The sequence below is a fragment of the Pleuronectes platessa genome, chromosome 5 (genome assembly GCF_947347685.1).
Source record: "Pleuronectes platessa chromosome 5, fPlePla1.1, whole genome shotgun sequence".
Taxonomy (NCBI): Eukaryota; Metazoa; Chordata; class Actinopteri; order Pleuronectiformes; family Pleuronectidae; genus Pleuronectes; species Pleuronectes platessa.
Window position 1 is genome coordinate 14,082,114 of NC_070630.1, and position 24,856 is coordinate 14,106,969.

Here is a 24,856-nt window from a genome sequence, read left to right on the forward strand (position 1 = left end):
GTAACTGATCAATTGGGGGAAAAGCTGATACCAAGTATCTAATGGTTTTTCATTTGGAGAACTCCAAATATTTAAAGTGCTTCTGCATTATTCCATCAGCATTTAATCTGAAAGAATCATCCATCAAAGTAAGGCAGATCGGTTTCATCTACTCAGAAAATGTACATATGTAAATATATATATATATATATATACATATACATATACATACACATAAACATTTGTTAAGAGGAGGAAGGACAATAAGAATGGAGGAAGGTGTTTAAATGTGCTTGGGCACAAGTGGAGGACACTCCTCATGAAACATGATGATTATCAATCAACTCTTAAAAGCAAACTGTTAAAAGATTGGGAAAGTATCATCTCAGCTGTCGATATAAAAGTGAGTGAATAAAAAAAAAATAGCAGCCTATTCACACACTTATTCTAACTATGCCTTTTTCATACAGCTGGAGATGTAGAAGAGAACGTAAATCAAGAGAGGGAGTGTCTTTACATAAAGGAGGAGGTGGCACGAGAACACAAGGAGAGACGCCGGAAAAAAAGCTTGCAATCCATCCACTTCCCGCGTGGCGGTGGTGGAGTCAGGATGTCTGGAGGTCAGGGTGCATCAGTTGTTCTTCTCCTGGACACACAGCAGCTTGGTGGGACAACTCCTGGCGCCAGTGTGTCACTGCAGTGCTGCTTGTGAAGTACTGACACCTGCTGGTACGACCCCCTCAGGCCACACCTGCCCGGCCTGGTTAGGAGGTTTTCCCCACTATCGGGTTGTCCCTGAAACAGACAGGATGGCAGGAAGGTGTTAATTTTCAGTGTGGAGGTGCACAGGCACTTCAGAGTGATCGCAGCAGTGATTACATCAAGGGAGTTATGTTTTCACCCCAGTCCGTTTCCTTGTGCGTCAGCAGGATTACGCATAAAGCTCTAGACAGATTACCACAAAAATATGTGGAAGGGTGGGACTTTTTACAATAATTAATGGATCTTGATGAAGAAAAAAAGAATCTGGCATATTTAGGGGGACTGGTATTTATAAGTGCAGCTTGATTTCATTTAATATGTAATTTTGAAGATCAAAGAAGAGTTTGAGGAGCTGTAATAAAGAGAGTGGGACTTTGAGGGACTTTTTGTTTTACATCATTTATCAAATGAAAGAACAAAAGAACAGAAACCGCAATCTAATAATTTGTCTATCAAGTCATAGACATGTATTGCAGATCAAACACAACAGTGGCGCAGACTCACAGGCTGCCGTACTGGGCCGTGGTGTCGTTCCTGATGTTGTGCTGCCTCTGAAGTTCCTCCATGACGTTGCAGAGCTGCTTGAGCGTCTGAAACGTCTCTTTGGGTTCCTGAATGGTGAACTTGGAGCATTCCTCCTGCTCCCGCTGAGGGCCCTGGTACACTGCCATACTGGCACATGCATCTGTGGAGAGGCCAAATGTTATATTACTTAGTGGAGCTGACATGTCAGGTTATGATTGATCAGAGCAATTGTATGTGTGCGTGCAAATATTGAACTGCAAGGTTTTGAAAAGTTAGTGTTAACATCCAATGTAGGGACTGAAGCCATTTTTATTAACTGTGCTCAGGTGAAATAAAGTTAAAGTTAACACAAGTTTGTCTGTTTTGCTAAAACTTCATGAACCTCAGGCAGAAGAGGTGCTGTGATGTAGCAGCTATCCAAACACACACCAGCAAGATGCACAACTTTTCAGCTCAACTGAGATCAGGTGACATGAACCTTTCTAAGTTAAAAGAACAGGAGTGAAAGTAACAACAGTCTCATTCCATTCAGTCAACATGGATGTGAACATGGTACTTTTATCTCTTTTCATTCTACTCACAGATCAAACATTGACAAACAGATCATGTCATCTAAATTTAACAATGTGCAGTTAAACACAGATACATTATCACACATGTGTATGAATCAGAGACTTTCATGTTTCCTGCAGGGAAATTACTATTTCAAAACTGCTCAACACTCATTAGAGTGGCTTCTCTTTTACCTTATGTGTAGACTCAGCCCTTCTGACATTGTATTTGGTATATTCACCTGTTTTATTGGTTTATAAATTGACTTTTTCTGATGACAGTTGAGCTGATATAGTAATTGTAGTTTGAGACTGTGGGAGAGCCCATGTGTGTTTGTCCTGTTTATGTTATTGTGTTGATTGTTCTGTGTCGCCAGATGGTTTCATTCATTCTCATTGTTAATTATTCATTTTGTTGTGTTTCTGTTTGTTTGTTTTGTCGACTAATGTTTTGAGTTTGCGGAACCCCTTGAAAACCAGGTGGTTCATCTTCAGGGGTTAAACCTCTGATGAAATGTTTTAAATAAAAATATGACTAGTGTATGAATAGAAAAATGAACACATGGAAATATGTAATATAAAAGGGAGAATTACAATGTGGACAAAGGTGACCTTAAATAGTTTATTTATGGATTTTTCCCTGACCCTGCATTAATATTTATCTTATCGTGTTCTTACAATTTTCCAATGTGCTCATCTACATGTCCTGATTTCTAACAGTGATCCTCTAGGAACCCAATAATGCTGTGAAGAACTTGTTTTGACCACAATCGTGAGAACCTGCTGATGAACAGCGCTGTATGAGCGGGCACTAACCCTCCATGTCCTGCAGCTTGGTGTCGTTTGAAGAGAGAAGGGAGAATATTCGCTCCGTTTCCCGATCGCAGTCTATGTCAAGCTGCAGGTTGACCAACACAGTGCTGAAAGAGAAGAAAACATTAGAGAAATTTAGTTTAAATAGAAAATACAAATGAGTCAATACCAACTGAGTCAGGCCTGAGTTTATTTTCTGTGAATACTGATGTAAAGTCTATAGCAGTAGAAATGTCTCTATCATTTTTTAAGGTCTCAACCTCAATACATTATGATGTGACGCTTACGAATGACCTTTTATTTTTATTTATTTGCTTTTTATCGCCATGTACTCTGTGAAGCACTTTGTAACCTTGTTAAGATTAGTGCTTTACAGAAATAAGGTTATCATTATCATCTGCTTCTGGTGGAGGCGAGGACGGACTCACATTGTGCAGGGCTTGCAGCCTGGTGCGTTGTTGTTCTGGTTCTTGCAGCACTGCCAGGCTCCTGCGCTGTAATTGGATGTGTGGAAGTTGGTCAGGCGTCCCTCATTGCAGCGGATGACCTGACCCAGGACATCCAGCCACTCGCTGGCCTCCACACAGTTTCCTGCCTGTACGTACAGAGGCTTCTCAGAGTGGACCACCTGAAACATCTGACACAAGAAACAGAGCAGCTTAAAGAAAAGAAAGAAAACGTGCACTTTACAGCCCGTTTTAAAATAGTAACAGGTTAGTCTATGGAACAATGAGAGCAGCGCTGAGATGATTGATGACTTTAACATTTCACCTGCATCAACCTGAGGGAATTTGTTTCTCATTAGTAACAACTCACTTCTCGGCTGCGGCTGGGGATTATTTACGCAATGTTTCATTATTCGTTTATTTTAACTTCACTGGGAATACAACTTCCATTACAAGTGGGACGGTGGCCTCAAAGTGGTGACTGAGCGTCAGAGGGGAACTGACTCACATTTTTGCGGTTAAAGGCACTTTCATCCAGTTTCTCGACCGCCTGGATATGTTTGACGTTGATGATACAGAGGGCCTCTTTGCCTGAAAAGCAGAAGTTTTTAATTTATATCTGGAATAACACACAGTACTAACAACCTGTACCTTAGGTTTGTTAGTGTTAAACAATGTACTCCTTGTATAAATCATTAAATAGAAGAAAGTGAAGGTCCACAGCTTGGAATTGCAATTAAATAGGGCAAAAGCTCAAGGCAAGTTTTATATATAAAGCACATCTATATATAGAGGTTGATTAAGGCTGCTGTACAGGGACATTAAAACAACAGGGACAAAAATGTAATAAATCAATTAAAATCAAGAATTTTTTTCTAACAAAATTAAAGAGATTAAAAAGAGCAAAATAAAAGAGGTAAGAGAAATAAAAAGGATACATTTATCAAATATAATACTATGATGGTATGGCCTTAGATTTTGTCACAAGATCGAGTTAAAGTTAAGTTTAATTTTCAAATTTTCAATACAGATATAATATATAATGATAAGAAAATTCCTCCCGAGAAATGAAGAGAGACATATATAAAACCTAAATGTTTATATGTCAACGTGACCCAGGTTGGTTCGAGGGAGAGAGTGAGAGAAGGGCAGAAAGACAGAGAGATTAGAGAGAGAGACAGAGGGAGAGAGAGAGAGAGAGAGAGAGCACGAAAGAGAGTGAAAGAGAGAGCGCGAGATTAGAGACAGAGAGAGACAGAGAGACACAGCAGGCATAATAACTCTTCCACTCAAGTGCAAAATCAGTTGTCGCTTCCGTTAATGTGCGGTTGGTTTTGAACGTGCCCATTCTAAACCGACCTTTTAGAATGGGCACTGCACTAGCGATAAAAGTTTGACATGTGAAAGGTTTGGTTTGAGCTGAAATGATAGAAACTATCCTCACCTTTGTGTTTGTGGTAGGAGAGCTCCCTGTTGGTCACTCTGAGCCATCGCTTTTTGAAGTTCTTCTTCCCAAGGCGTTTCCTCCCCTGGGCACGTTTCTGTACTTCCCTATAAGGACACAAACAAGATTGAGATTTAGAAAGTCTGTCATGTTTTTACAAGAGCTAAGTTTATACAGTGCATTTGTGAAATTTAATTCATTTAAGCTTTTTCTTCTCGTTTTGTCAAAATGTCCAACTCAGCTCCAGGTGCATTTGATCTGATTTAAAGCTATTTGTTTATGACAGTTTCGTGGTTGTTTTGCTTTGGCCAATGAACTGATTTCTCATCTTGGCTGCATGAAGCTATCGTGAAATCTTGGTTAAAAACATCTGTTATTGCAAATATAACACTTTAGTTACAAATTCATGATTAAAGCAGATCGTTTTTTGTAGGTAATAATGGTTAAGTCTCTTTATCTTACATTTCCTTTCTACTGATCCTCTTTAGGCTCCTATTAAATCACTCACCCCTCCTTGAGAACCACTGCGTCCTCCAGCCCACTCGACCCTTTGCTGACGTTTGAGGAGATCTCATCTAGAAACTGCAAAACAGAATCCACAATGATGTCACTGAAATTAAAATAACAACATAAAAGCTGATAATTTGATTGTATTTGAAAATACCTTTTTAACTCTTTCGATACACTTGTCCTCTTGGAATGATTTGAAGAAGTCGTACATGTAGGTTTCTTTGAAACTAGACTGAAAATTGAAAAGAAATAAAGACATAAATAAGCATTGAAAGACTAGTCTTAACCATTAACTGCATCACATAATATTTAACGGCATAAATAGTATTTAACATTATTTGGTGCTGTTTTAAACAAAAATATATATATATTTTACACTAAAAAAATTAAGTCTTGATTTATAAAAATGGTGATCCCTTATCCCTGCCACTGTTAAATACAGTTACTGGTGTTCATCTTACCATTTTTTTGGACAAACTACCCCAGCTGCCCAGAGTCTGGATGGTTTTTGAGATGAGAGTGAGCGTGCGGGAAATCTCAGGATCCTAAAATGGAAGACAATTTAAAAGAATCAGTAATGTATAAGCCAGAGTGTGTACTGTGTTTGTTAAATGGTTAGCTGTCGAGCATCCATGCACTTACAGGATGATGTGAGCGTAGCTGGAAGGAGTGTGGAGAAAGAACGGCCACAGCAAAGAACCGCAAGAAAACAAAGCTGCTAACGGCTGAGTACTGAACGTGAGGGTCGGCTGTCGAGGGAGAAAGAAAGAAAGAACGTGTTTGAGACAGTAACAGCTTCATTGGTCAACTCAGAAACAAACATAAGAAGGTGAGGGTGACTTTATTCTCCATCATTTTACTATGAGATGTTTCCAATGCTACAAGCTGGAACTCAACTTAAACTAGATTTGGTTCCACCTAGTGGTAAAATATATTCACAAATTAAAACCCCAGTGATCTTATCTGTTGTGTATAACGATGTAACTAAAAACTACAACACGAAGTTTAATTAAAATATAAAATAAAGTGTACATTTACAAATTAGTCAAACTGTAAACAAATTTGGCCTGGTGATGGAGACAGATTTGGTGAAAAAAAAGAAACTGACAAGATATTTTTTTTACCTTGAAACCTCTTAGAGGCCAAGTGTCTCAGTGACCTAAAGACATCACACATGAGCGGGGGACAGGTCGAGCTGGACTGGGTGATGGAGGAAAAGACCTTCTGGACGTAACCCTGTAGGTTCTCCTGCAGAGTTAACAACAACATCAGTACTACTCTACATACCATACCGAACATACCATACCATGCACAATACTGACAGGGAAAGAATTATTGATTTAAGGCAACATCAATAAAAAATTATCTAGGTGATATATTTCACAGCCATTGGTCTGTCAGCCAGAAATATAGTTTCACAAGACATAGTGTTTTGATTCAGCTCGGCATCACAAATGCTGCATAGATTGATGTTGTACAGATTTATGAACGTGATAAAAGTCGGAAGAATTGCAAATCTTCTGCTCGTCTGTGGAGAGGAGTATAAGAGACATCTCATTTACCTTGTTGACCTCTACGTTGTCACCTTCCTTTAGTTTGACAGGGTCTATCTCACAGGTTTTGTTGGATTCACAAATCTATATTAGATTCAAAGGACAAATCAAATAACAATCAGGTTTAGATCAAATTAATTACTTAGAAAATAAACAAAGCGTCTTGTGTTTGTGTGGAATTTCAGATGTATTCCTCTTTTCTTGAAACTAGAACTAAAGACAAGTCACAGATTCAGTAGAACCAGCATAAAAGTAAGACAGATAAAAAAATAAGTTTTATTCCCATTGTCCCGAGTCATTTGAAGGGAATTATGAAGAACTGTTTTTAAAAAATAGTTGATGGAACTTGTAAAAACTAATTACAATTAGTTTTTACATCTGCTTGCCTGCAGTGGAAATGCAGCTGTTTCACTGGGGTTTTCCTTATTGACCTCAGTGATTCATGCCCATTCTGGCATCTGTGCGCGTGTGTGTTTGTGTGCATGTGTGTGGGTGCCCTTATTTATCATACCTCATCTATTACAGGCTTCAGGGTAACCGCCAGGTAATTTTTTCCCACAATTTTCATCATGTCATCAATGCAGCGCGTTGCCAGTGAGTTGCCACGGAATATAGTGTTAGCCTCCCTGTACGGACACAGAAATGTTCCACCATCATCATCCAGACTTAAGAACCACTTTGACCACATTTCATGAAAAAGGAACGATTTCAGTTGTTTTTTTTAAGAAAAAGAAGAATCTGTGTTTTTAATCACAAAAGGTCTTATTTTGTAATTATTGCCAAGTTTGACATCTAATCCAACCTCCTATACATTACAAGTTTAAGAGGGTAACATGAAAATCCACCCTTTATCGTCTCCAGACCTACTTCCTGTTTGCAATGTCAATTTGGTTATATCATCACAGCCACAAAGAAAGAGTTTAAAAACTAAAACAAATCCAAACCAGGTTGTCAAACTTTAACAATCCGGGAAGTAACAGTTCGTTAATGACATTTATCTGTACACATGTATACCTGTATCTCTACGTTGTGTTATAAATGTGTAAGTACTCACTGAGTGTTGTCCAGCTCTAGCGCCGCCACAGCAGAAACAAAAGGCACAAAGCGATTGTGGTGGAGCAGCAGTCGGACCACGGGCAGAACAGCCTCGTACCGCTCTCTGTAGATGTCCCCCAGGATGTGCGCTGCCGACGCGGAGATGGGCTGAGGGAGGCAAATAAAGACGAGAGGACATTGAGAAGGTGGAAAGGGGAAATACACCACTTGCAGATTGAAGGAAGTTATGGATAAGGAACATAACTTTGCAATTATCATCATCAATTCCATGATTATGTTTAAATACACTTCTGAAACAGATGCGGTGAGGTGAATGAGGTATAAAAAGGAAAACTACACCACCTTGAATTATCTGAGGTTGCCTGAAACTAGAAATGTATGTTTGTGTAATATTTTATTAGCTTTTCCACTATCTCGGGATTTCCTGTAACTTGAGCCGTTTCCTCACCTTCACATCTGGGGATTTGAGCAGCAGGTTGCAGAGTGGTGTGTAGCAGGCAGATGGCAGCACAGTGTCTTCTATGTAGGTCAGCTTCAGACGTAATGATCCTAAATCATCCGACTTGGACTTGCTGCCGTTCCCTTTAGGCTGGAGGAGATACCTGACCACAGGGAGACAAACACTGTCCATCACCAGGGTTCATATCAGACAAATAGTTTAACCCTTGTGAAATTTCTTTGTCATAAGGGTTTGATAATGAAATCTTAAGAATCATTGCCATTTATTTATCTGTATAATATAAATCTATATCAGGCGGGCTCTACAAACTATTGGACAGGTTGTGCAGAAAAACCAAAATGGTGCATTCATAAATAGTCATTTATGTGTTCAAATGCATTAATGTATAATGCAATATGCACATCTCTCCAGAAGCCAACAGGTGGAGCAAAACACAAAACGACTAAATGGAGAGTAGAACTGTATCAAAAGCTGCATATTGCAAAATGGGATCGTCCCTAAACTGCTTGATCTGTTACCATGGTTACCAGGAGAGCAGGGACGTTGCAGAACAGTCTTCACATCGGCTACATGAACGATTTCCAGCATCAATACGAGATACAGCCACCATGCAGAAAACGCACCACCCACACACAACTCACAGCCCTCATGTACCAACAGATTGCTATCTGGCATAACCCCAGATCACATACACTGACACAAAGCAAGGGAACACCCACGCAATGAACACAAAAAAGGGGGAAAATGTAGGAAGACTGTCAATTCACCTTCTAATGGCATCAACGAGTTACCAGTACAAGTTGTCATGATGCACACACAGGACGTAACTCCCAAAGAGGAAGACTCTAATGCATGAAGAGCCACCTGACCTGATCTATTGAAGAGGAATGTGACGAACCATGATGTCAGTTTCTAACTGCTTTTGTTTCCAATCTTATCCATTTTTTAAGAATTAAACATTTTAAGGACTATTTTTCATCACTGTCCCTTCTTCATGTTTCCACGGTCAAGTTATTTTACCAAGATGGAGACAAATGTCCCTTTCTCTGAATTAAAACAAGTACACAGAAACGAGAAACAAAAAAAGAGTCTCTGGTAGTCATGAACCTTAGCTAGGACTGGTGTATGTTTGTAGCAGGAATCTTATAGTTTCATATTATCTTCTGTGGAAATCTAAAATAGGCCTTTTCAGAGCCAAACAGAACAACAGGCCTGTGAACGTTTTTGCACAAATGCAGCCGAAGTACATGTGAGGAAGAGACTATGACAGACTGGCAGGTTTATTATGGTGCTTGCATTATGAGTTGCTGAAAAAGATGTATGATGTAAACAAAACATGCTATACTTCTGCGGAATACATTTTTTGAATAAGATATTTAAATACATTTAAATATAATACATGGGAGATTTTCGGAGCGCAATGTTACTATTGACATCTGTTTACTTGTGTCCAGCCAGCTTTATTTTGTAAACAAATTGTCAATTGTATTCCTCAATTCATATACATAAATGTAACTGTTCCTAACAATTTACATAAAATAAAAATTTGACTTTTTGCCTAAAATAATCACATAATGAAAACAGGACTGCATTTGAACCCTACTTCAAAAACTTAAATTAATCAAAATTAGTCAGAAGACTTTAATATTTGGATAAATACATGATCTCAGAATAAAATTCCACCACAACTGTAAAGGCTGACTTCAGCAGATTGAAGCAGTGTGTGTTTACTGTCCGTGTTTCTATTCATCGTTTCTATTTTGCAACAGGAGAAAGAAACACAAGAATGCAGAAATGTGGATGCTCTTCATATCTGGCTGTTTTATGTGTTTGTACCTAAATGCATTTTATATTTAACATTCATCGTGGATGCTTAACATTAGGAATTTAAAAGACATTTTCTCCAGTCCTTACCAGGCTTTGTGGATGTGGTCCGTCCGCAGGATCTTGACAGGGACCCGCGTCTCACCAAGGAACACGTCCTGAGCCAGACTCTCATTGTTCCACAAATCAACTCTGGGAATGTAGAGGATGAGAAATGAAACTATGCATTTCATCAGTGAATAAAAGCTATTATACTAAACCAAGAATAACCTTTGTAGCAATGTGTGTGTGTGTGTGTGTGTGTTTTCAACCCAAACGGAATACTACTATGGACAAAATAAATGTCCCTATTGAGTGGTGCTTACCTGGTTGGTGCATAAACGTCAATACAATGCCCGTGCAATGACACCACCTCAAATCCAAACCTCAAAACCATGCATGAGTGTTTACCTTGGACTCTGTCTAGTCTTACCCAGTGAGCTATGAGTCCACTGTGATGGAAGCCCCACATATCGTTAACCAGAAACCAAGGCTCTCTATCAGTAGTCAGAACACACCAGATCCAAATTGACTTTTTTGTCTTGTAGTTGTTGTTGTTAGAGAAATAATTTTTTCTTCTGTCAAGACTATAAAGGGGGAGAACTAGAGATATAGAGAAAGAGAAACACATGGAACAAAGGAAAAGAAGAAAATACTCACTTGAGCTCAAGTTTCTCAATGTCCTCCTCCTCCACTTGGAAGTGAGACTTTTTGGAATAGCTGCTGGATCGTGTGACCTGAGGGTGAACATGTCAAGGCTTACTGACAGGTTCTCAAGTACTCTAAGAATTGTGTAACCATGAGATCATTTCAAACCCATGATTTATTCCACAGCAAATTACCTCAAAGAAGAAGGTCTCTTCAAAATGAGGGTTGCTGGTTTTCTTCTTCACCTTTGTTTTCTTTTGGTCAGACCTGAGGAGAAACATTACAGGAAACTTTTAGTAAAGCTTCTATTTTCCTGATTGTTTTATCATTTTTTTAAAGTCTGCTTTTATTTATATGCCTTAAGATTAGAGCCGTTAGATCTAGTTATCTAAACAATGTCATCATTGGATTTGTCAAGATTAGATCAAACTGCCTCAGGCTGAGTTTCCGTCTGCAGTTACAGTTTGAAGACGTGCATCTTCCAGTCTTACGATAACAATCAAAGCCCTGTGACAAATGAATGGATACAGAAAGTGAAACGCTGGAGCTCTTTTACTTTGAAGAGGGTTCAGGAAGTGTTGGAAATACATTTGTGACATAGACGGATAAACATTGTGGTTCACAGCAGAATAATCTGAGAAAATTTTCTTTCACCTGAGTTTGAATGTTAATCTGTTGAATTCAAAACTAAAGCGTTTCTGTTGACCAAATCCATTCGTTTGTTTAAAAAAGGGGTTTTTATTGGGAAATATTTGCAGGAGCGGAAGACGTACAGCTTCATACTGTATAGTACTGGTATTTATTAGAGTACACAGGACTACTTTATTCAAGGAAATAGTCATATTTATGGTCATATTCAAGGCAACGCCTATATGTAAAAAACATGTGCTGCAGTAGCAGCTCCTCTGCAAAACATATTGGTGAACAGAGAAGCTAAATATTGTGCATTAAACAGGCGTTGTAAATATGAATTGATATTAATGTGAATATTATTCATTAAAGAGATATAGTTGCACAACTTCCTTTCTTTGTGTATATTTATCCTTGTACATTCAGCCTTTAACTGAAATTGCTAAAATAATAAATATGATCTTCCTAGGTGTATTTTTGAAGATATCAGGGTGGTAGATCTCAGCTCAAGTTCAAATAAAAAAAAAAAAAGATCTTGGGCTCGAAAGTTTTAGTGACCACTGCTGTAGACCATAGTAACATTGCTGCACTCATGAACTCTATATGTGCCAGGACGTGACTTGAAGTTCTCAGAAGTCTTGATCGTCAATATCCAGCTTAGTGACAAAAGGTAAGATGATGCTTACAGACAGATTGTGTTTTCATTCTTCCGTTTGTATGTTGGGTTGCTTGTTTGTTTTTCAGCAGGATTACAAAAAAAAAAACACCAAACAGATTTCCACGAAACTTGGTGGAACTTACTGGGAGCCAACATTAACAGTTTGTAGCTTAATTAATGTAAAACAATGTCTTCAGAACATGTAAAGCATATCATCCCCATGAGTCTGTGTTGTTATGAAACCTTAGCTTCAGTTGGTGAACATCTGCAGACTTACCTGGCAGGTCCAACTAGTGACACGGTGGCATAGGGGTCACAGTTCTGCCCGCTGATTAAAGGCAGCTCCTGACACTCTATTATCCTGCAGGAGGTTGCAAAGAAAAACAAAACAATTACAAAATACATCATGGACAATGTGTTAAATACAATTTGTACAGTGTTATTATAATGAGTTTAAGACCAAACGAAATAAAGACTTATACATGGTTTCATGTTAAGTGCAGGGTAGATCAATCCACTCAAGTGCTGTTTTTGGAGCTGATCATCTTAAAGAAAAACTTCAATATTTCAAGCAAGTATGATTTGACTTTACAGTGACCCAGACCTTGGGAGAGATAGCTTAGCTATAAATGGAAAGCAATTTCTTGTGGGTCCAACAGAAATATTAACCCTTGTAAGTCTGCATCATCATGGCACTGATTAAAAGAGATGTTTACATAAAGTAGAACACTTACGAATATACAATAAAATACACTACGTATTTTGAGTGAAATAGTTTAAAGTTTACCACTATATCAAACTATTTTCTGTTTCATTTTTCAACAGTTCCCAGACATGTTTAACCTGCCATCAAGTATCAAGATCACCACTTATATAAGACAGCCCTATGCATTGATGCCATGGGGTTATAGTGTTCATGTTCGGCTCCTGTCACACAGGGGCCACTGCTTTTTTTCGCAGGTGGTGCAGGTGACAACAAACAGACACTGTCGGCACTCTAAACAGGATGTGGCTGCAGAGCAGGAGTCACCAGAGAATACCAATGAATTCAGCCCAACACTAAGTGAGGCCAGAGGGAGACGCCACACAGTGCGAATGTCAGGATGTTTGTATATAACCTTCCAGGGTGCCATGGCGATATTCCCAATGGACTCTCCAGTGCATCTCACAGTCTTTAACTCGAACCCATCGCGCTCTGCTCGTACCATCTCTGGTGACTAATCACACTGCAGAGGACTGTAAGTGTGTACATATGGCAAGCGCTTACAAGGAGCAGTTACAGTTTTAGCAAACAACCTGCATAACCCAGTGAATGACGGCAGAGAAAACCACAGTGGTTGCCGTGTGAGAGTCGCAGGCTTCCTGCTCAGATGCCATAACTTCCTCCTCATTAACCTGCTATACAAGTATGAATGAGGGGTGCAAAACATCACATGTAAACAGCACGAGGTCTGACATTCACACACATGTACATGTGCGCACATGGGCTCCACCCGAGTGCTTTCTTTCGATCCGCCCGTGTCATAGCAGCTTCTGTTATGTAGAAACTTTTTGATGTACAATTTTCCAGCTGGGAGGTAAAGGTGATCAATAGACTAATATTGTGGCACACATATAACCTGTAACAGCCCACTACGACATTGCCACTTTAAAGAATCAATCAATGATGACTACTATGTTTTCCCTCGCTTATAAATGTTATTTTTGTCATTTCTTTATTGAAGAGCGTGGTCTTTCAGTTTGAGAGCAGGACTTATTGATTTCACACTCAGATTTGGTATTGGTTTCCCAATTCTGTGTCCTACTCAAATGGCCCCTGCCTGTGTTTGGATCTGCTCTGCTTGCGCTTAAAAAGTGTGCTCAAGATATTTAGTTGCTTAGACAGATTTCCTTTGTTCCAGTGCTGGCTCTTCTGCTCATGCTCACTTTGCTTGTGTGCACACATGAAACGTCTTCTCTTGATTTTTCTTCTGCCCTTAGTTTCTTTTTTGAGCAACAAGTCTGTCAAAATTCTACAACTAAGAGAATGCCAGCTTAGTGTTGACATACAAAATTGTTCTCCCCTCATTATGGGTGCATTAGCTGTACTTTTGCAGGGAAAATTTAATTTTTCATCACTGTGACGGCAATCACTGTTTTTTATTTGCTCTGGCTCCAATCCGCAGTGATGGCAACATGACACCCTGGTTAATGTGTACATTTCTTTAAGACAGTAAGGTGAAAGAGTGCCTCAGTTTTCGGTGCATTTGTGACATTGAACATTGCGCCCAAAGAAAAGACAAGGAAACGGGAATGGGAAAGGTGCCAATTGCCTTTTTTAGTTGGTTTACCCACGTTAAAAAATCCAGCATATTCTAGCTTATTTTGGCGGTAATGTACTCACCTGACTAGTAAGTGCTGGCCTCCTGAGCCGTTCTCTGTGATCACTTCATTCAATCTCATCTCAAGGTGGACTTTACCCTGTTGAACATGGGGAGAGGAGAGTGACTCAGTGGTGGGTGAGGTTTCATGAGATCTCTGTCTTATGTCGGGGCACAAGGCAAAAGTTTCAAGCTGAATCCCAAATCAAAACGTGGGTGCAAAAACCAGATGTGGGTTGTAGTATGTGGTTGTAAGAAAATGACTGGATGCCAAATCTCTCGGCCAACCTTATCACTGATCACGTTTTATTTAACTAACACATGCAAAAATACGTTCCTTGCATTTCATTTGAATACAATGAATGTATTGTTACTCTCTAGACCTGTGGCCCAGCTCCACCTCACGTTTGATGCTGCTTTGAGTTCATGGCGGTAGCGAGTGTGACAACAGCTGTCAGCAGTTTTGACATCACTCAGAAGGATTTTTACAGCGTCGGATGTGGTGAAGGCTGCTGGTCTTGCCTTCGGAAGTGTCGGAGTTAGAGAGATAGAGAGATACAGAGCGACAGAGTGAGCAACAGAGCGAGGCTAAACAAAAACGCCCACACACTTGCACTCACTGCAATTCAGCACTTTGCTGAGATGGCCAGCAGTTCTTTCTGATGCAAGATAGACCTTTAAGCCAATACAATACTGACTACTTTGCAAGGGTCTGAATGAGCCAATATCATCAGCAAAATAACCCTTGCATCACAATTCCCTCTGCTCACTTTTGGGCGACAAATAAGGTAAAAATAAATGTGTATTATTTGTGTATTATTTGTCTTATTTCTGCAGATTAACTAAGCAATTTCACAAAATATGAGTTAACGCTGCTCACAGCGTAGGGAAACCGTTAAAACCATGGCAGAAAGGAACTGCAGCAACATCTCCATCACTCTCTAATGTAACTTCCCAGCTCAAAGTGTCTACTTAAGTGTGAATCAGCGTAGCAGCACATACCCAGAATAGTCTGGCGTGGGATAATGGCAGCTAGAGTCAATATGTTAGCTACAGCGGCGTACAAGTGGTTGTGTGCTGTAGTTTCACCCCAAAGCAGCCAGACCACAAAAATCTGATCAAGCGGAACAGCCCAACATGCTCGACATGTGATAAGAATAACAAGAGCAGCCCTGAAGGAATTATCAATAAAAGGCTGAAGGAAAAAAAGATTTACAGCTGTTCCACTATCATGAAGATTAGTGGCAACTTAAAAATCACAAGCAACCAAACTGTTTTGGTGATATAAGCCACATTTTCTGACTCATGATTTAAAACAGTGAAGTTCTTCCTAGACATTACCTGGACTTCTGAGTTGGGATCTACCAGCTGAAGGCTGAACCAGTGCTCCTTCCCACTGTATTTACACAGGTCGTCCTTCCGGATTGATACCTTGCCTGAAGAGTTAACATTAAGTTACAACCCGTCCATTCAAACATTATAAACTTGTGTAAATGTCTTACTTAATGTGACTTACCAACAGCTAGGTCCCTTTGAAAAACGCTCTTGGCATAAACATAGAAGGATAAACACTGGAATGGACGCGGGATCTCAAAGTAGAAGTCCTCGCCATAGAAAGGGCTGCAAATAAAAGCAGAAGTTAAAATTAGAAAAACAAGAGGAGTGTGTGAGAATATGTGTGGTCCAATTTAATATTCATTAGATCGACTATTTGATTAATCAGATAATCAATGGCATTTCTTAACACACAAGCAATCAGACTTCATATTAATTTTATTCTGAAAAATAAAATCATCACATGTATTTCATGCACGATTTTTACTCATTCACCTGATGGTCAATGCAATTGCATTATCTAAGCCGAGGAAGTTGTTTTGTGTTTGTTAGCAGGATTAGGATAAAGCTGCTCTATTTAACCTATTTAACCTTTCTAACCTAATTCTATGACATTTTGTGGAGGGGTTGAGCATGTGTCAAGGAAGAACCCATACACATTTTGGTACAGATGTGGATCAGGGCAAAGATCCAGGATGTTATTATAAAATGTTTCGTTAATTTCTGTTGCGGCTTGGCTTAGGTATTCTTTCTATTAAGGGTCAGGCTAGCTTCATCTGGTTCCAAGTCAAGTTAACATTTTTCAAGAATCGGGATTGGGACTTTTATTAATCAATATTTATTCCCTGTGTGTAGTAAAAATACTCAATGTACAATTTGAACACACACTTCCTCTTCTACATATTGTCTGATAGCACATTCGTGTTACATTCAGATTGGTGTTAAAGACTGTACCCCCATCTTGTCATGTACCTGTGTGAATAAAGTGCCCTTTTCTTCCACCCCCTTTTCATCTTTAGTTCATCACCCCTTACAATGGCCCTCCCCTCCAAGTCTGAAAGCCCCCTAATCACAGCTTCATTACATACAGACTCTCCCTTCTGTAAAAATCTCCCTTCACTCTGGGTCAGTCAACTGTCTCTGACCCCTTCTGTAAAGCAGGCTTGCTAAGTTATGGAATACATATATAAAACACACAACTACACCAAAAGGCAAAAGTACCTCCTGGCATGATAGCAACTATCCCAAGATTTGTCGTCAGCAGTGACTTTGGTCCTCCATTGCGATGTCCTCAAAAGGGAACTTAAGATTGAAAACCTAAAAGAGTATGAAACTGAGACTGCACTCTGGTTTCTCAACACATAACAACTACAGTGGGCACTGTGAAATTACCTGCAGCTTCTGGGATTTGGACCTGGTTCCTCTACCCCAGTATCTGCTGCAAGTATCTACCAAGGCTACAGTATTTTATCTCTGTAAGCAGTGGGTGTGCACGTGAATTTCTTGGACAAATAGCATTCACCTGATAATATACTGTGTATCATGTGTTCGCTAAATGAAAGTCCTCGTGCAACACATTGCTGCTGATTTGTAACGATGACGTAACGAGCGTGATACAAGGTGGTGTTTATGACCCTGGATTTATGTGGAATGCATGTCGTGCTACAGCCGCAGCATTATATTATTGTACCAGAGCAAAATAATCATAAAGACAATATTTGTTAATGGAATTGAAGTGCCTGAGCATAAGGTGGACAACACAGGGTGCCCTCATGACTCATCAAGGGCCAGGGGAATGTTCTCACCATGTCCTCGGTTTAAATCTGTCACCTTTGCCATCCATTCTCTCTATAAACAATTTCTTGTTCTCCTTAATCAGCAGTAGTGTACCTCAAACTAAAAGGTAAATTACAAGCAAAGAGCCAAGACAGCAAAAACATCTATAAAGTGACAAAAATATTTGGACAGTAGAATAAGGTAGGACTAAGGTTCTGGAAAAGAGAAAGAAAACTGCATTTACTGGGGAAATCCTTTATTTTACTGGCATGGTCAAATTTGATTCTATCCTGACATTGTGAACAAAGGAAGACAATAGAAGCAAGTGACCAATAATAAATACATAACCATCCATCCAGCCATGTCCACTATACCTGTTAAGACTGTACAACACCGTGTAGGGTTAATGTTTTTCTCCCCATAATATTATAACTGAGTTTCTTCTGATTGAAATCTGAAATTTCTAATGACGGAAACATTATGATTTAATTTTCTTAAAACATAGCCCTTATATAATGTCAGATTGAACAAATACAGATTTATTGACATTTCTTTTATATTTTAATAATTGTTTCCCCACTGTAATAGTAGTAGTGTGTGAAAGAAAGTGGATTAAGGAATTTAAACATTTTTAATAATATAATTGCAGAGACTGACAAGTGCCCATTTGTCTATTGGATTTCTAGGAGTAGTGTAATAATAACAATAATAATAGTATTAACAATTCTGCAAAAATGATTTATTTATACCTAACTTTTTCTCCAGAAATTTTTTTATAAAAATGTATGTAAATAAAATGAAATACTGTTAAGTCCTATGTTGTTTTATAAGGGAACTAAACTAAATCCAATACTTTATGACTTCAGTGGAATTACTTTTAATAATAATGATATCCTCCCAGACGGGTTGCAAGTTCACTGTGTAGCTAAAACACATAAACAGACAACACACTCACATTCACATGGATGAGCAAATGAACAGTTTCCGCTTCACCTAAACTGCAGGTCTTTGGACTGGGACGTAAACCTGGGCTCTTGAAACACACAGAGACATGGGTAGAACAGCATGTATGCTACGCGTCCACATAACCTGGCCTTGTGTTCAGCAGAGGACTGACTGCCCCTGTCAGAGCTGGCAGGAACACAGAGGGCCCTAGCATCTGTGCCACTCAGTCCTGCCAACACAACCACGTCACGACCAAGACTACGAGCAAGACAGCTTGACCTGACACAGCCAATTTTAGGTTAAGCACTACCTCGATGCAGGTGCTGCCTGCAGACGGACAACCTGTCCTAAAAAGACCAAACAGTCCTCCACACAGTTGCACTAGAGTAACACTTTATATGTTCAAGTAAAACCTCAACCCCCCTTTTAAAATGTACCTACAAGTCCTCTAAGGGCAAGGCAAGTTTGGAGTCTGTTATGTTCATTTGGGGGGAAAAGAAACAAGCATACTGGTATAAACAACCAGACAATTGCTTGGTGTATAAATATGCTTGTTTTCAGAAAATATAACCTAAACAAGTGCCACTCAGACATGTGGTTGCCTGTCAAACATTATTGGAGTTTATGGTTCATGTGCCTTAATGAATTATACTTTACTGTTACATTTCATCCATTTTCAAACACTGACTCAAACTAGCCTGATAATTACGCAGATTGGAACAAATATTCACAACAACTGCAACATTGTGCTTTGGCTTTTTAAACCCTGCCTGCAATGATGCTCCTCTCTACTATTTATGCATCTTGGATGGTGAAATATCTTCCCTGACACTTCCGCACAGGGTTTGGCCAACACATCCGCGTAAACGCCCACACATACTACTCAACATCACATGGAATTAAACACCTCACCATTTTGCACAATCTCAAACATGCACCTACTGACGTACCTTCCCTTCTGCTGTCATCCTAGATTCTGAATAATAATGAGAGCTCGAGCTCGAGCTTGACCACAGCTTTTTGTAAACACCTGTATCCCCACAGCCTTTAAACCATTAGAAACAGGACCTCATACAAGCACCATCCAAGAAACACTGGCCCAAAATCTGAATCATTATTAGGACGTGCTAAACAGAGGCTACGGTGGTTGAGTGTGACACAGAGAAAGAAGGGAGAGAGCGTGGGAGGACACACTTCCTCAGAGAGACTGTAAAATATTTTTGAACAGCACCGAAATCAGGAGAGAGAAAAAAAAAGAGCTGTTGTGAAATACCTAGAGAAGACAGGCCCATGTTAACAGTGAGACACGCGATATTGAAGATAGAACTCTAAAAAGGGTTCCTTAATGCCCATCTCGCACACGTTTTACTGAATTGCTGGTAAAATATTTAATTTGATCCACATCTGTACCAAAATATCAAATTTCAAATGGTATCAGTACCACACACAAACATTGATAGTGTTAAAGATGATCATTTCCCCACATGATAGTCCAACAAGGAGAAAAATGGTCTAGTATAACGGAGTCAACATTAGAAATCTTTCAAACAGCGAATGGCTAACAACCACAGTCACTACACTTAATGTGCATTTTGAATTTCCGGTTAGCTATTTAAGTGCTGTCCCTGCTTTTACCTCCGCAGAGATTTTCAGGTTTTCATCCTTGTTTGTTTGCTTATGGTTTGTTTGTTTGTTAGCAAAATCACACAAAAACTACTGGACGGATTACCAGGAAAACTGGTTAGTTAAAACTAGTTAGAACTGCATTATTTATCTATATTTTGTCAACATGTGAACCCCATAAACGAGTCTGTGCTCAGAGCAAAAAGTAACTAGGCTGGATTTGCTATATTAAACAAAAAAATATATTCAGAATTTTTCTAAGCAACCATGGTCTTATATGCATTCTTCGCGTAGACCAGTAACAACTCATCTGACCAAAGTATGCATAGTGTACCATGGTATTATTACAATGTAATGAAATATTCATGTTTGGGGGTTCATTGTAAAACTATAGTGCCGCAGTTCTAAAACTACAACCTAAACTAGAAATAAGACAATAAGAAAATGGGGTACGGAACAAGAATCCACTTTGTAATTGACTCCACGAAAGTTGGAGGGTTTGTTCTCCAGCTTACCTGACGCTTTTGTCAAACACTTTGGTGCGAAACACCTCCTCCTGGTCCAGACTTATGGTGCAAACGGTGCAGAGATCCCTTTGTCGATTTGGACCTGAGACTGGGCCCAGGTTCTTAGCTTCACCTGCAGCACCAAGAGAGGAACATCATCAGTTACTTGACCGGCATCAAGTTAACTACAACAGTGTCCCCTGGATTAATGTTCAACCAAATTATTATCAATTAATTGCAAAACCACATGTGCCGGTTTCGCAGCATATCTGGCAAATCAGGGTTTAGCCTATCCCAGCCCACTCAATAGCATTTCTCCATTTGTATACAGTCCAGAATAGGTATGAATATTAATTTGACATTTCAAAAACGTGTGTATGCCAAATAGAGAAGTTAACTAAATGACATTTGAGCAGAAATACAGGACAGTCTTTGAGGACGTTCTGAGAACATATGCAAGTATGCCAATTCAGTTTACTATACCATGACAGTCCTAAACTAAAAAAAAGTTGTATATAGTTGGATTAGTGAACTCCTACTTTTAATCTTAACTTCCCTGAATCTACCTCAGTGCAAGCTAATCTTAGTCAATACAAGCACAAATGATTGCAATCATACACAGTTCATTTTTCAAATGTGCTTTTGTTTTCAACATCCTAGTGTTCACATGGGAGCTCCGGCTCTTGCCAGTTGCACGGGCAAGCTGCAGGGCGGATGTAGCTGAAGTAGACGAGGCTCATATGTGGTTAAAAACATGAAACAGTGACTTCCTCATCATAACCAATGGCGACGGTACAGCGCTGATTCACAAATGACAAACACCTTTGTGACACACACCACTTGCACACACACTTCCATTACATCGCAGCAGACCCAGATTACATTGCACAAGGTTTTGTGCAACACATACACAAAAAAACGCACCGAATCGAAGCCACATATAGCTTGAAACTGAAACAGGGAGTCACTCAAAAGGAGCTCTATCAATAACTTCACAATGAGTCAGATTTAGACTGGTTGATTAGAGGCGCAAGACAGTAGTCTAAATTGATCCTTGTGCTTTGGATAGTTACTCTAAGCCATGTGTGGGACCTAATTAGGAAAGCCAGCAGTGAGATCAGCTTTTTAACGGGCTAATCTTAGGAAAGGTCAGTAAAAACTGGCAAGTTGTCACTAAGCTTGGATCAGGATGACCTGGTGGGAGTAGGGCACACAAGAGCACAGACGTAAACACACAGTTTACTTTGACAGGGCAACCATACTGCCATCTTTCCTCTGCAATACCATTAACACTTAAACAGAAGCTTGTCACCCTGTAAAAACCACGACTCTAAGTTCAGAGTAGTTTCTCTTAGCTGCTGACTGCTTGGTCATTCTATCAACTGGTCTTTCATTTGATAGTATTCCAATGTTGAAGAAAACAAGTGCATTTATCAAAGTGCTCTGTCCATTTAAAGCAGCAACACATCTTGCATAGATTGCCGTACCTCCACTGATGTAGGCTAAAGGAAAAAGGACAAAGTGTGAACGAGGAAGAATGGAGTTTCATAAGACTGCAAAGTGAGTTACATGCCATGACAGTTCCTCTATTTTGTTCTGCTAACCGTTTTCCTATTAATTCATAGTAGCGAAACCGATATCTGTCCTCCTGTTGTGTGCCGATCTATGGACACGCCTTACATGCTTGTTAACCTATTTTCACCTTATAGCAACAAGTTAAAATCACATTTAAATCCAACCATGACATTGTCTAACCCCGCTTTAAAACTCAAATGTCTCCTAAGCATATTTAAAACAATATTAAAAATGATAACAATTTTCTAAATAACTCAGCGTTAATGCACGCTTGTTTCAAAGTGAATTCTTCTGAAGATTAACCGCACTTCAGTTTAGTTTCGCCATTAGGATGAAACAATGCCACTTGGGGAAAATGAATTCTAACCAAGATCAATTAGGTCAGAGCGGGTGGTGCAGTGTAGAATATACGCTGATGGATGTGTGTTAAAAATGAGAATAATCAAAATCAGCTGCAACACATAAAACACCTTGTTATGTACAAGTCAACGTGTCTTATAGGAATCAGTGTGGCTTGTGTATCAATATCTAAGTAATGGCTGAAACATGATACTAATTTGACAAAAAAAACATAATAACACATTCAAACAGGCCTCGCAAACATGCAGGTACTGAACTGGACCATCCAGGCCGGTGTTAGATCACTGATCTACCTCAGATTTGTCAAATGCTTTAAAGTGGTTGTTATTGTCTGTCCATAAAGAAGAGCTTCAAATCACAACCTTCAGTCAGGAGCCAAAACAATATTATATTATTATTACAATGATAATATTAGCATCGACTCATATGAAAGCATTTTCAACTTTGATATTATTTTGGGACATATCGTCCAACCCTCACTCGGAATCCAACGTTTCCCATTTGTACTGTAATTAGATGCATGACTATTGTAATATTATTATAACCACGTTGGGGACTATATTGTCTGGTGCGGCAGGAAGGACAGCTACCTCACAACTATCTGTGGTTTCACATCGAATAATGTCGAATGTAAATGATGACGGAGGGTCGTTTGCATGCGTCTTCATTATATTGTCTCGATTCAGTTCAGACTCAAGACACTTGATGGAGCAAAGTGTGGAGAAACTGCAGTCAGTGAAGTACTGTCCTCCAGTGACTGGCACTAGAAAGTTAAAGGGTTATTTAACGTCCACATCGTAACGTCCAGTATCTACGGTTCGTGGCTGTACGTCTTTGTTCGGCCATAATGTCCCCGGAGGTGAGTTACCTGTCTGCCAGATGCCTGCAGTGAGTGGGTTAGTGACGATGGACTGGTGGTAGCTAGCCTGCCTGCTTTGCCACCAGAGGAAACATAGTTTAACCGGGCAGCTCTGGGCAACACCAACCTCTCATATTTAAAAAAAAGAAAAGAAGTAATAATGTCATTTTAATGTTCGTCAAACACCCAAGCTGCTCAAACTACTGAACTGGCGGCCGTGCGTCGCGGCCCGATGAATGAAACCATTCACAACAAGCCCTCCGCTGCTGTTAGCATGCTAGGCTAACCTGACGTTAACCAGAGGACCGACCAGATGAACTGGCTGCCTCTGCCTCCACACTGCCGCCCGCCCGCCCGCACTGCCGCCGCGCCCCTCCGGCTTCCCCCCTGCCGCCGCCGCTGCCGCTCTATCCCTGGTTCTACCGCCGACCTCTCCCACCCAACACCTCCGCGCCGCCGGGAGATGGGTGAGGAACGGGGGGTCTACTTACATATCTTCCCCCGCAGGCTCTGTAAGATCCGAATCCTCGCGTCGTCCTCTTCCGCCATGGTCAGAGCCGCCTGTTGTCGCTGCTCCGGTGCTCTCAGCGCTGGGTTATCATATCCGTTTATGAATGCAGGCAGCGCGGAGGAGAGACAGCCCCACTGCCGCGTCACGTCAGCTCCCCGCACACGCCGATGTGTTGAAAACGGGCCGGACGTCTGTGGAAGCTTCCTCTGAAGTCGAGCGCCTCGCCTCGGCCGCCGCTGCACCGTGGAGACGGTGGTAGGAGCTTTTCGGGGGATTTCATTTGTCTTTGCAGGGTTGTTAATTACGCAACGCGTGTTTAGAGAGCACACACTGACTCGTGGAGCCGAGGCTCAGTGGATAATCTGAGATGTCACTGCTTAATCCTGTGTAACTGTGAGACACATTTGGAAGTTAACTATTATCTCAAAACTCATAAGTATTTAATTACTGATTCATATACCAGTGATTTTATTGATTAATCGTCTAAATATTGTCGATTAAAAGGTGAGAAAATAGTTTTTTTTTTTAAAGATATTCAATATATTGGCATGTGTTTGGAAGAGTATTAGTTCCAGGCTTGAGATATATATAAATATAGCCTGAAACTAATATTTGCATAGCTAATATTTGTATTTCAATGAATAAAGTCAGAAGATTGATATGTGAAGCCAAACTAAATCAGTTGAGTAATGTTGAGAGTTAGGTTTTCCGATTAAATCAGTGTTTTAAATGTAACATATCAAGAATAAACTCACAATGTTGACAATCAAGTCACACTAAGTGAGTGGCGAAAGAGCATTTATTTTGTATTTTACATATCTCGAATAAAGTGTGGAGAAATAAAGTTAATCTAAATAATAATACAAATTTAAATAAGTGGCAATTTTTTATTTATTTTACAAAACGACATGAAGATTAAATTAAAACTCTTAAGAATACATCAGTAAGTGCACATGTAATTGATGATGCACGCGGTGGTATTTCCTGATCAATGTGTCAATGCTGCACGTGAATGCTTATTTCAAGTATCAGTTTCATTAATTATTAAGTATTCATTAATCAGTAGGCAGTTGTAAACTTTTTGCAGCAAATCAGAATCCAGCATCTT

General features: G+C 39.7%; 1 protein-coding gene across 1 annotated transcript; it reads right to left on the reverse strand.

Annotated features, from left to right (window-relative positions):
* Nucleotides 1-506: 506 nt before the first annotated feature.
* rasa2 (RAS p21 protein activator 2) lies at nucleotides 507-23,901 on the reverse strand. Its single transcript, XM_053422307.1, has 24 exons — nucleotides 23,729-23,901; nucleotides 20,453-20,576; nucleotides 15,775-15,878; nucleotides 15,600-15,694; nucleotides 14,282-14,358; nucleotides 12,176-12,259; nucleotides 10,805-10,877; nucleotides 10,623-10,699; nucleotides 10,014-10,115; nucleotides 8,088-8,241; nucleotides 7,638-7,786; nucleotides 7,095-7,209; nucleotides 6,593-6,667; nucleotides 6,155-6,278; nucleotides 5,673-5,779; nucleotides 5,492-5,575; nucleotides 5,185-5,262; nucleotides 5,029-5,102; nucleotides 4,521-4,627; nucleotides 3,585-3,667; nucleotides 3,059-3,267; nucleotides 2,634-2,737; nucleotides 1,246-1,426; nucleotides 507-774 (listed from the first exon to the last, which is right to left on the reverse strand). The coding sequence occupies exons 1-24, from the start codon at nucleotides 23,784-23,786 to the stop codon at nucleotides 744-746; spliced, it is 2,469 nt and encodes an 822-aa protein (XP_053278282.1). The 5' UTR covers nucleotides 23,787-23,901; the 3' UTR covers nucleotides 507-743.
* Between the last annotated feature and the right edge of the window lie 955 nt (nucleotides 23,902-24,856).

Excerpts from the sequence above, each read along its gene's own strand:
- rasa2 (XM_053422307.1), bottom strand. The coding sequence starts at position 23,786 with ATGGCGGAAGAGGACGACGCGAGGATTCGGATCTTACAGAGCCTGCGG. Across the intron at positions 12,260-14,281 it reads GGCCAGCACTTACTAGTCAG|GATAATAGAGTGTCAGGAGC; the intron begins GTGAGTACATTA and ends AACCTCCTGCAG. Across the intron at positions 10,116-10,622 it reads ATTGAGAAACTTGAGCTCAA|AGTTGATTTGTGGAACAATG; the intron begins GTGAGTATTTTC and ends CTACATTCCCAG.